Below are 11,463 nucleotides of genomic sequence, written 5' to 3'. Positions count from 1 at the left end.
CTAACATTTAATTTATTATTTTTTAATAGCTAAAGGATTAAAATAAAAACTCCAGTTTAAAAAAAATAAATAAGAATTTATTTCATGGACTATAGAATATATGTCATCAAGTTGTTTAAATCATGAAGACCGATGCACTATAGATGCTGAGTTCCAAAAAAACAGTGTAAAGGTTTTGTGTTTTGTAGAGTCACTGTGATCAGATTCTTCATTGATTTATTTTATTTTTCTATTTTATGCAATTATATAGTGATTTTGAATGTTTTAATATTCCCTATGATCTCCTGATTCCCTAAGATCTTTTATGTATTTCAAGTAAATATCACTTGTACTATTGTACTGCTTGCAAATATTTGTATTTATATTTTAACAAATTCTGAGTAAAGTTATAATCAAAGGTATTAGTAACTATTAACCGGGGAAAAAAAGAACTAAAATTGTTGTCATTACAAAGAGCCGGGTGAGGAATCTCATCTGCAACATATATCTGGTCGCAAGAATGCAATACCTCGTTTTAATGGCGCCATCGCGAGGAAAAACATCGCAATGCCCAGAGCTCTTTGAGTAAGTCATTTGAAATACTAAGTGTGCATCGTATTTAATAAGAAAGAGCACTTATCCTCATGCTAGTGCGCTTAATCATCATTGATAGTCACCTGACAGTCCCATTATGTCGTTTCCGAAAGTCTTAGTCAGAGATTAGCGGTCAGAGTTATCACGACATAACTGAAAGAACAAGGAAGAACAACTGTCAGAAAATGATTAACTTAAAAATGTTTATTTTGTTCCAACAAAATATAATAATTATATTAGGATTTGACTGTGGTTATTTAGCATTCTTTAAAAAAAAAAAAAGAAAAAAAAAGACCAAGTTTAAAATATGTGAGGGTAAGGCTTGCAAGTTAAACTAATCCTTACATGTTTGCCTTATAAAATCTACACAGATTTACCTACACTTTTTGTTTAATGCAAAATACAGTAGAAAAGGCGGTTTTGAAGTTCTGTATTTACATATTGTAATTACCCGCTAAGCACTTCCGGGAACTATCTGAAGGCTAATCGATTCACGTGACGATCATGTTCTTTTTAGTTTTCTCAAAAATTTGTTAACAATTAATGCCAGGGATACATAAGAGGGAATGACTAGGGAGGAATATAATAATAATAATAATAATAATAATAATAATAATAATAATAATAATAATAAAAACTGCATTAATTTGCATTTCATTCAAATTCAGGAGAAGCAGAAGTTGAATTAAGTATGTGAAGTCTCTCTCCATCCAACAGCCACATAGCAATGGGTTGATGTTAATTAGGACTACAACTCCCATGAATCGTTTCACTCGGCAGCACTTCCGCAAACGACCAGCGTTTTGGCGTAGAATGATAGAGCACTCCTCTACCGCTGACGGCATGGCTGTGAAGGCGATTTTGTTTGATTTGGACAACACGCTCATTGAAACGAGTCGGGCAGGTGAAGTGGCGCTAAAAAAGGTAATAAAATATATAAATTATTCACCTAGAATTTAAGTTATTTCCGTAAGCTAATTACAGTCGGGTTTTTCTAAGTTTTACATGGAAGAGCGTAGACTAGTGACGTCTTTCTGTCAACCCAATGATACATTTATTTTACTGTCTTCAGTTCGGGGCTCTTTATTGTCTATTTTAACTAACTGAGTGGCAGTTATGGACGTTTGCGCTGCTGTTGCCGCCTAGTTTTCACTTTTATTGTCCCATTGGCAGGACCGCATACGGAGTCCGGAAGGGGCCACTATTCAGCTAATCACTAAACAGCCAGGGGATCCGTTTGTCCTTCTTTCTAAAACTTTCGGAATAGCTGATCCTTGCAAACCAAAGTTTTGAACAGCTAGTGGATGGGTGAGCTCACAGACAGAGCAGTGCGTCTGAGAAGACCCTCCCCGACCCTCGCACTGTACAAGAGAATAAGGAAAAGGAGATTAGAAAAAAATAAGTTGTTTTATTTTTTTATTTATTTTTTTGCTACAAAAATTCCAAAGCCACTAAAGCATGGAAAAATCAGAAAATAAGCACATAATACATTTGAGGAACTAAAATCCTGTCGCACCTCAAAATTGCTTGTTTAGAATACCAGAATACTAAAGCCCCTACAACCACCTAAATAAATGCCCTTCTTTGTATCTTTGATTGTTGTTCAGCCACAGATGACTATTTTTATTTTTATTCTATGTTTTTTGCATTTGCTTAAAATGAAAAAAGGATTTTGGAGGCTAACATCTTGTGGCGAATTTCTGAATTTCATACAGACCAGTGAATTTTTGAAGACCACGCTGGGCCTTGATGACAGCACCGTCTGCACCATTTGTGACAAGTTCAAGCAGAAGCTGTTCCATGAGAGTTTTGACTGCTCAGCTGGTCAAACCATAGATGATGTCCGTGCGCATCACTGGGAGGAAAGCATCAAGGAGACTGTAGGGAATTGCTCTATGCCTTCTTTGCCAGCTCAGTGTTATAACATGTGGAAAAGCAGTCGCCTGGAGCTTCTCACTCTGTCTCCTCAAGTATGCAACCTCCTGAAACAGCTGCGCAGCAGTTACAAGCTGCTGCTGCTGACCAACGGGGTAGCACAGACCCAGAGAGAGAAAGTGGCGACGGCTGGATGTGAGGAGTTCTTCGATGCCATTGTGATCGCAGGAGAACACAAAGAGCAGAAACCATTCCCCTCCATCTTCAGGTTGTGTTTCAGCATGCTGGAGGTGGAGGCTCAGGACTGTGTGATGGTGGGAGATTCTCTGGACACAGACATTCAAGGGGGGTTGAATGCCGGAGTTCGGGCCACAGTTTGGATTAATAGTGCAGGGGGGGCTGTGTCAGACGGTTCAGTGAAGCCAGACTACACTATCACTACTGTTCTGGAATTGCCAGATATTCTGGCACAGCTGCAATAAGAACAACTGGTGAAGAGTGAATGAGTTTTACTTGAGATGTTGTGGGAATTTTTACCTATTGATATAACTGATTTAGATATGACTACTACTCCTATTAGTTTTCCAGTTTTCAACAAGGTCCATTTTAATTTAAGGTTTCTGGTTGGGATTTTAGACACTGTAATTTTGAACATAGAGTCTGTAACAAAATGTGTGTTGAAGCTTCACTATTATACACATGAGGTGGTCAAAGTAATTACATTTAGTTAAGAACTCTAGTACGGTTAAGATACTTGTAAAATTACGAGATTATTAAGCATGTTTTTGATTTGTTATGGTCAGGCACTGTTGGGTTCAAGGCATTTCAAACTGATGCTCTATTGTAATCACGTTAAATCTTTCCACAGCACGGTAATGTCATGCGCTTCTGTATTCAATTCAGTAATCACATTAGTTATAATTATTAGTTCAGTTACACAAAGTTACCTGCATGATGAAATAAAAACACGTGCTATAATCAGCTAATTTCAGCTTGTGTGCTGGGAGGAGTTAATTCACCCATTCATACGAATCACCAACCGTCCTATTAGTAGGTGACCTGCTCTATGGACTTTTGAAAATTGGAGATATGGACATTATTTCTGTTTTTATTGCACAAAAGTACAAGAGTGTACTGGTAAAGTGCAAACTGTGTCCAGGACAGAAACAACTGCATTATACTGCTAAGACAACATCATCTCATTGCAACCATCAGCACATACAGCACGCCCACACAAACTAACAGTGAGGAAGCCAAGCAGATGTTAAAGCTGAGCAGCCAAAGCCTGACCTTTAGTAGGTAACAAAGGCAGTAATGAGCAGTCAGCATTGTATCCTCCATTTCTACAGTAGAATCACAGTGCTGACCCATTCAAAGTCTTTTTGTTTAAACTTGATTTAGACTTCTTACTAATAAATCCAAAAACTACAACAAAGCAGTAGCTGGAAATGACGTACTGAACAGGTCGACAGTGTTGGTAGACTACTTCGAGCCAACATGTATTTACATTTCTAGGCACCTCAGGTTACACCAATGGTCACAGCATTTTCACTGAAGCATAAATCCCAGTAAGGTATATATAAGAGGCTGCTAATGTATTTAATGTCATGAGTGGTATAACAAATTACTTTCTCCAGTGAGTAATGTAACACATTACTTAAAAAAAAAAAAAAAGTAATGATCCCAACACTGTAGGCAACTCACCTTTTATCCAGAGCTGCTCACCCCTCCCTCTTTTCCACTGTTGTGATAAAATAGTTTTAGCCAGGTTTAATTTATTTTTATTTAATCAAGCTCGAAACAGTTTTGTTTGAAGAAAATACAATTTTGTGGGAAACGGACTCAGTGCCTTTACTTCATCCTGATCACTTTTACACTAATTTACTGTTAGTAGCACCTCAGTAAAGTATTAAGCATACACTATCCCCAAGGGGACATTTTCAGGACACTTTATATTTCCAGTGCATTTGGTGGTCATGCGTGAAATTTTAGTCCAATGTGGCACTTGTAGTATTTAATAATTTCTCTTAATGGATCTGAGTAGTCTTGACTTCTATTGTAGCAATGACAAATTAACCTGATACTGAACATTTTTATTCATCGCAGAAGATTGTCAACCCGTGCATCCCATCATACACTGATACTTGATCATGTTTTTTGGGCTAATAAAACTTCATGGACATCATGTTATGTCTTTGTCTTCTGTTGGCACGCATGATTCGAGCAGCTTTATTGAGACCCATCTGAACAACGTGTGCGGGGTTGGCGCTTTAAGGCATGAATCTTTACCTCCTATAAAATTCACTTGACTTCTAATTTGACTTTGATGTTCATTGCAGCAAGCTCAGCTACAAAGTAGCGGAAGACATAAGGAACAGACACCGAGTCAACCGAGTCACTTTTGCCACACAGGGTGCAGACAGTCTTACGGTGGCGCATGGATGACCAGTAGGGCGGCGGTTTCTCCAACAGAGGGGAGAGAAGGCTGCCACAGTCAACGCACACCTGAGCGACCGAGCGGTCTGAGCAGTTGAAGAGGCGATCGTGAAGTAAGAACGAAGAGCCGTGAGCCAGCAGGGCGTCTCGCTCCATCTCCCCGAAACGGATGCCTCCCTGCACGTTCCTTCCTCCTACAGGCTGATTGGTCACTTTGTCTCGTGCTCCTGTCGTCCTAACTTGAAACTTGTCGGAGACCATGTGACGTAGCCGCTGGTAGTAAACCACGCCGATGAAGATGTCCGCCTCTAGCTCCTGACCGCTCAGTCCGCTGTACAGCCTTTCCGTACCGTAGTAGTTGTAGCCGCCCGCCCGAAGCAGCTCGCCGAAGTAATCGAGCGCCGAGTTCTCCTCGGAAAAGGTGAAGGGTGTGGCGTCGTGGCCAAGGCCGTGTAGGGCGCCCGACTTGCCGGCCATGCTCTCAATGAGCATCCCGATTGTCATACGGGAGGGGAAGCCGTGGGGGTTGAACAAGATGTCCGGAGTCATCCCGCTTTCTGTGAAGGGCATGTCCTCCGCCGGCCACAGGCGGCTCAGGATGCCCTTCTGTCCGTGGCGGCTGGCAAACTTGTCACCGATGGTGGGATTTCGGGGCACTCGTACAGTGATGCAGACACGCTTGAAGCGGCCTGAGCCGCCGTCATTACTGCAGACCTTTATGTTGTCAACAATACAGGCCTCCTGACTCCTGCAAACAGAGAAAAGAAACCATAAAATGTGAATAAAACAGGTATTTTACAACTGAGCTGATGAAAAATGATCACACTGCTACAAAAATGTTGTCGCGTACTTGTAGTAGGAGATAAAGGTCTGTCCAGTGTTGAGGTTGATGTAGCTGTAGAAAGGGTCTCCATACTGAAGCACCGATCCGATGAAAGGCAGTCCATCAGCGTCTAGTTTTTCTTTCACTTTGGGGTCGCCTGGCTTGGTTCCAAACACCACGCCATCTTCTCCCTTCACCTTCTCTGCCAGGTCCACCAGCTCCGTCTTGTAGATACTTCCATGGGCAAAGCCTCTCTCCCATGACGACTTGTTCACAATCTGATGAAAACAACATGTGTCAAGATTTCAACCCTATGCGAATTAAAAATAGAGAACAGTTACATTTAACTCACCATGGCATCTTCCATGTCGTAGCCTGTGTAGGATATGACGGCCACGATGGCGTTGGTGCCGCTGGGGTAGTTGTCAAGGCCGTAGTGGTCGTACATATAAGGCCTGACTAGTGGGCTCTGTGGGGTCTGGAGCCGGTACAGCTTGTTATCAGAGCGATCCATGAAAGAGTGTAGCGGGAAGCCCATAGTCTGCTTACCTGAAATAAGGCGAATGAGCACAGTGGTTCATGGAAAATGTGCATACAGGGCAGGTTTGCTCAAAATTGTCAAAGAAAAGATTGAAATAACCTACCCATCTGACACTGGTACATGTTCCTGGGACTCTGGTTGTGGTCCGAGTATGGGATGAAGTTTGCCACCACACTGAGCATACTGTGAGGGAAGAGCTCCTGGTGTGTGGTTACTCTTGGTTCAATCTCATTCTCCAAGATTCCGACATTGATGTAAAGCTGCAGGCAAAGGAGAAAAGGTGCGTGGACTAAAACTGTGCTCTTACAGCTACAAAAAAAAAAAAAAAAAACTCCACTTTTAACACATTACCTGTTCAAAGGTGCCAATCAACTCTTGCTTGCCAAAAGCCAAGTTCTGTACAGGCCGCACCATGCGACAAGGTGTTGTGAAGAGGAACAGGCCTGGATATAAGCTGGCCTTGCCTGTTTTGGGAACCAGGACAATCTCTGTCCAGGGAGGAATCTTCTTCTCTCTTAACACCTGGAGGTATAAGTTTTAAAGATCAGTTTTCTGCACAGTATACACAGGTGACACCAAACAGGAGTTAGTATACCATGAACCTGCAACAGACAGTGCACAAGTGAAGTGAAGAGGAGAGTGCAAAGAGGGTGGAGTGGATGGAGACCAGTGTCAGAGGTGATAGCAACAAGAGCAAAAGGGATATAAGTAGGTAGCAAGACCTGCTCTGATGAACTGACAAAAAGAGGTGGAGCTTATGTTATCATAGCTTTTCACTGGGAGAGACCAGGATGGAGGCAATAAGAAATTAGTATAAACGAAGAGAGGCAAGGCTGAGATGGTTTGGATGTGCAGAGGAGGGACAGTGGATATACTGGACAAAGGATGTTGAAGATAAAGCTGCCAGGCAGGAGAAAAGGAGCAAGGTCCCAGAAAAGATACATGGATGGACATGCAGAGGGCCGATGTGACAGGGGAGGATGCTAGGGATGGAGGCAGATGATCCACTGTGGTGCAGCTAAAGGGAGCAGCTGACAGAAGACAATACCTTGAACCTGCGCAGTGATTCAACCACAACTGGAGCCAAGTCAGCCTCCACCCAGCCAACAACAGCACCGTCCAGGACCACAGGGTAGCAGTCTGCAAAGGCCCGGCCAGGAGTTCCATCCACTGGAGTGACACCTAAAAGAGCAGATACAACAAATGCATTTCAACCCAGTGACACGTGCAGAGACTTTACCTGGCCAGGCCTACGAAATATATCAATGACTGCCTGAGTAAATCTTTTATTTCAGCATTACTTTAACGATGTTTCCCTACAGGCAGGTCACTGTTATTGGAGTACCTTACAAAAAGTATTATTTAACAACTGATTCATGAAAGTATTGCTGTGTCTCTTATTTGCACACACATGTGCCGACCTCTCCTCTGTAATTGTCACAAATCTATAGAGTCTAGTTCTGTGGTAGACAAAGGACTAGCTTTTGGTCCTGGGTAAGATTGTACAACAACTGCCTGAAGTCAGTCCTCACCAAGCGAACAGAGCAGACCAGGCAGTGACGTGGTGGACAAGGTCAATGCCACAATTTCACAGCTGGCTGTCATGTGGTTCATGAGTCCACAAGGCTCGCCGTCTGGAGTGTGGACAGGACACAGGAAGCCCCAGGACTCGGGCAGCAGCTTACGCACAGAGGTGGTCCTCATCTTAGCGAACGCTGCTCCTCTGTGCACGCAGCGGAAGTGAGACAGGTAGCGAATGAAGTTCAGCTTGTCAGCTACAACGCACAGCCCGGTGTTCTGCAGCATGCCCAGACCTGTGGGAGGAGGGGGCACATTTTTAGATGAATGAATGTTTTAGTGAATTTTCAAAGCTGACCATGTATTAGTCTTGGACAGGACCTGTCTTAGACTGGAGGTTTCCGGTGGCCAGCAGATATTCAAATGATCTGGTCAAGTCAGTTCCCATGTTGAGCATCTTTATCATCATTTCAGAGCTCCATCCTCCGGTCACTTTGCTGCCTCTCTTGTCAAAGGACAGCTTCACAGACACCAACCATGCAGTCAGTCTCTCCTGCAAAAACATTTGAGTGGTTAAATCACACAACTGAAGGCTTAAGTGGAAGAAGACACTTCGTGTGAGCACTGTGGACAGTGTTGGGAAGGTTACTTTTAAAATGTATTCCACTGCAGATTACAGAATACATGCCCCAAAATGTATTTTCCACCGCCGTGGAATTACCAAAAGAGGGCATAGCCTAACATATGAATCAGGAAAAGACCGCCGTGTAATCCATTTATTTCAACAAAGTAAATGTATTCTGAATACCACCTTTTTAAACGGTAACTGTAACGGAATACAGTTACTCATATTTTGTATTTTAAATGCGTAATGCCGGTACAGTGGTCCCTCGTTTACTACGGGAGTTATGTTCCAAAAATAACCCGCGATAGGTGAAATCCGCGAAGTAGCCAACTTTATTTTTTTACAATTATAATAGATGTTTTAAGGCTGTAAAACCACTCACTACACAGTTTATACACTTTTCTCAGACAGGCATGAACATTTTCACACTTTTCACTGTTGTTTAAACATTTTCAAAGTTCAAACCTTCGTAGAAAAATAAGTCCAGTATTATAGAATGAAACCAAATCACCCGCGGTTGCCTTTAATGGTGCAAAACGTCTCGTCGACATTGTTGTGTTTGTTGGGGAGAAAACTTACAAACATACAGTGCAGCACTTCAGAGTCACACTGCTAGCGATCGAAGATTTATCTAAATTTAACAAGCTGAACGCATTCTGTACTAAACAGGAGACACGGCACGAAATTGATTGACAATGGTCTACAGCCAATCAGGATGCAGAACACAATGTGCTGGAAAAAAAAAAAACAAAAAAACAAAAAAAAAAAACACACACACATGGAAAATTGCACCAAAAAAATCATCGAAACAGCGAGGCCGTGATAGGTGAATCGCATTACAGCGAGGGACCACTGTGCATGTATTCCGTTACTCCCCAACACTGACTGTGGATATGGAGCAGTCAGGTAAAAGGACAAGAAGTAGTCCACAGAAAAGAAACATGAATGTAGTGAAGGAGGACATGCAGAGGGCTGCTGTGAAAGATGTTAGCGATCGGGTGAGATGGAGGCAAATGATCTGCCTAAGAGGAGCAGCTGAAATGCTACTACAGTCCTCCTGCTCAGCAAAAGAGAAAGGACAAAGACAAAAGAAAACTACGAAAAATATTGAAGATTCTTGCCTTCAGAAACATGAGGTAGAGCTGACCAGGAGTGAGCACTTCCTGGCACACGATGCTGTCGGGGTTTTCTTCCATGCACTCCTGCTTGGCAAAAGTGAAGAGCTTCCTTGTCATCAGACACAGCAGGTAGAACTTCTCCACATCTGACTTCAGGTGGATGCAGATACACTCACTGATCAAAACAGAGTAAGACCCTTTTTTTAAATAAACATACCACCAAAAAAAAGCAGAATAGTGTCAACTGTATCCATCCCCAGAGCTTACTTTAACAAGAAGTTGGCACACTGTTCATTTGTGTACCACTCAGGGAGGTTCATCTTAACCCTGAAGCGCTCTCCGAGGTAATTGAGCACCTTGCTGCGGGTGGTGCAGTTCTCCTCCGTGACGATGCGCAGCATCTCAGAAACACAGGTCTTGTAGAAAGAATTGTCCTCGCGGCCTTTGATCAGCTCCTGGTAGATCTGGAAGTCTGTGAAGTCCACCAGAGCCTGAGGAACATGACAGCAAATGAGCACACAATGAGCCTAAAGCATTTTTATCATAATCTGTTCTGTAATGAAAGCTTGTTCACCTTTAACGCAAAGCCTAGTGGGAGGAAGAAGAGCTCTTTCTGGTAGATGAAGTTCAGCATCACAGTCCCGTTTTCCAGATAATGCAGGTTCATGTTGATGGCTGTGTGCTCCTCCCTCACGCAACGCATAGAAATACCTGTGAGGAGAAAAAGCCAGTGAAAACATGCAGGCGTGGAGTCATTGCTGCACTGTTTTCTTTAGAAGTAATACTTACCGTACTGAGTGTAACCCTGACCCCTGTTCTTCCACTTGGGTCTTGACATGGCGATAGGATAGTTCCTCCTTGGCATTATCAGCATGCGGATAACCTTCTCAATTCCATTCACAATGAAATAACCTCCCATTTCCTGTCAAAGTTGAGGCTGGTATTATAGGACAATATTTAAACCCATCCTGGCTCAGTTTGAAAGTACAACTGCCATATCCTACCTCGGCTTCTTCGTGATGCTCTACGAGCTCTTTGGGGGACATGCCATGCAGGTTACACAGCTTGGACTTCACCATGATGGGCACATGACCCAGAGACTGCTTGATGATGCCTTTGGGAACTCCGTTGATCGACCAGCTGACGTCTGCCTGAAGTGAGGCAACACTCACCCAGTCAATATGGATTATTTTAATGTTGCTCTGGGAATATAAACACGACTCAGGCTTACCACTATTTTCCCTTTGTACGAGCATCTTCTTCCCCGGCACTCTGCTGGGAACACCTTCATTTCCTTGCAGATGTTCCCTTTGGCAACCACTGGGTTTTGGATGGCAGCTTCAACGAAACCAAGGCTGATCCGTTCATTTTTGAACATGAACTCTAAGGGGGGGATGGCCTGGGAAAGGTGACAGAAAAGTGAGAAACGTAAGAAAGGCAAAGATTATGGGAAGCAACTGCAAGAGGGATGTTCACAGCAGGTTGAGCTGAGAAAATACTGCTGGAGCTGATATCAGCAGCTAGTCGCCCAGCAGGAAACCAAATTCTTCACTCACTCATTTCATCGTTGTTATGGTGGCTTTCACTAACCTACCTACCTACCTACCTACAGTAACTCACTGCATATGACTGCACGGCGTGTTCAAGACAAGCTTACACAACTCCGAGTCACACAGTGTACGTAACTAATCGCAGTTTTAACTAGTTGGGGTTAATCGCTGGTCTTAATGAAGTGATTCATCACATTGTTGAAAACTTTAAAGAAACTTTTGCTGACCTGCACAACGCGGTTGAGTCCGTCTATGACCGCCTGGTCAAACGACTCGATGTGAGCTTTGGTCAGATCCTGAATGGCAGCATGCTGGGTGTCCTTCATGTGGCCAAAGCTTCCATCTGTCAAATTTTTCAGACTCGGACCTTTAGGAAGATCACTCCACTTACTTGAAAAATCCAT

The 11,463-nt window shown here is 43.0% G+C and overlaps 2 protein-coding genes across 3 annotated transcripts; one reads left to right on the top strand and one right to left on the bottom strand.

Annotated features, from left to right (window-relative positions):
* Positions 1–1,326: 1,326 nt before the first annotated feature.
* On the top strand, positions 1,327–3,439 carry nanp (N-acetylneuraminic acid phosphatase). 2 transcript variants are annotated; one of them, XM_025897572.1, is made up of 2 exons: positions 1,327–1,497; positions 2,277–3,439. In XM_025897572.1, the coding sequence occupies exons 1-2, from the start codon at positions 1,333–1,335 to the stop codon at positions 2,928–2,930; spliced, it is 819 nt and encodes a 272-aa protein (XP_025753357.1). In that variant the 5' UTR covers positions 1,327–1,332; the 3' UTR covers positions 2,931–3,439. The 2 variants fall into 2 exon arrangements, with proteins under 2 accessions (XP_025753357.1, XP_003441284.3); XM_003441236.5 differs by having other exon boundaries at positions 1,330–1,497; positions 2,289–3,439.
* A 778-nt stretch (positions 3,440–4,217) lies between these two features.
* On the bottom strand, positions 4,218–11,463 carry polr1b (RNA polymerase I subunit B). Its single transcript, XM_019366918.2, has 15 exons — positions 11,287–11,463; positions 10,741–10,908; positions 10,514–10,660; positions 10,299–10,431; positions 10,084–10,220; positions 9,777–10,000; positions 9,513–9,684; positions 8,148–8,319; positions 7,781–8,062; positions 7,297–7,430; positions 6,600–6,770; positions 6,352–6,508; positions 6,060–6,256; positions 5,735–5,985; positions 4,218–5,632 (listed from the first exon to the last, which is right to left on the bottom strand). The coding sequence occupies exons 1-15, from the start codon at positions 11,461–11,463 to the stop codon at positions 4,750–4,752; spliced, it is 3,405 nt and encodes a 1,134-aa protein (XP_019222463.1). The 3' UTR covers positions 4,218–4,749.

Source organism: Oreochromis niloticus, linkage group LG13, assembly GCF_001858045.2.
Source record: "Oreochromis niloticus isolate F11D_XX linkage group LG13, O_niloticus_UMD_NMBU, whole genome shotgun sequence".
NCBI lineage: Eukaryota > Metazoa > Chordata > Actinopteri > Cichliformes > Cichlidae > Oreochromis > Oreochromis niloticus.
Note: the sequence above shows the minus strand (reverse complement) of the source record. Positions and strands in the feature narration are given on the sequence as shown.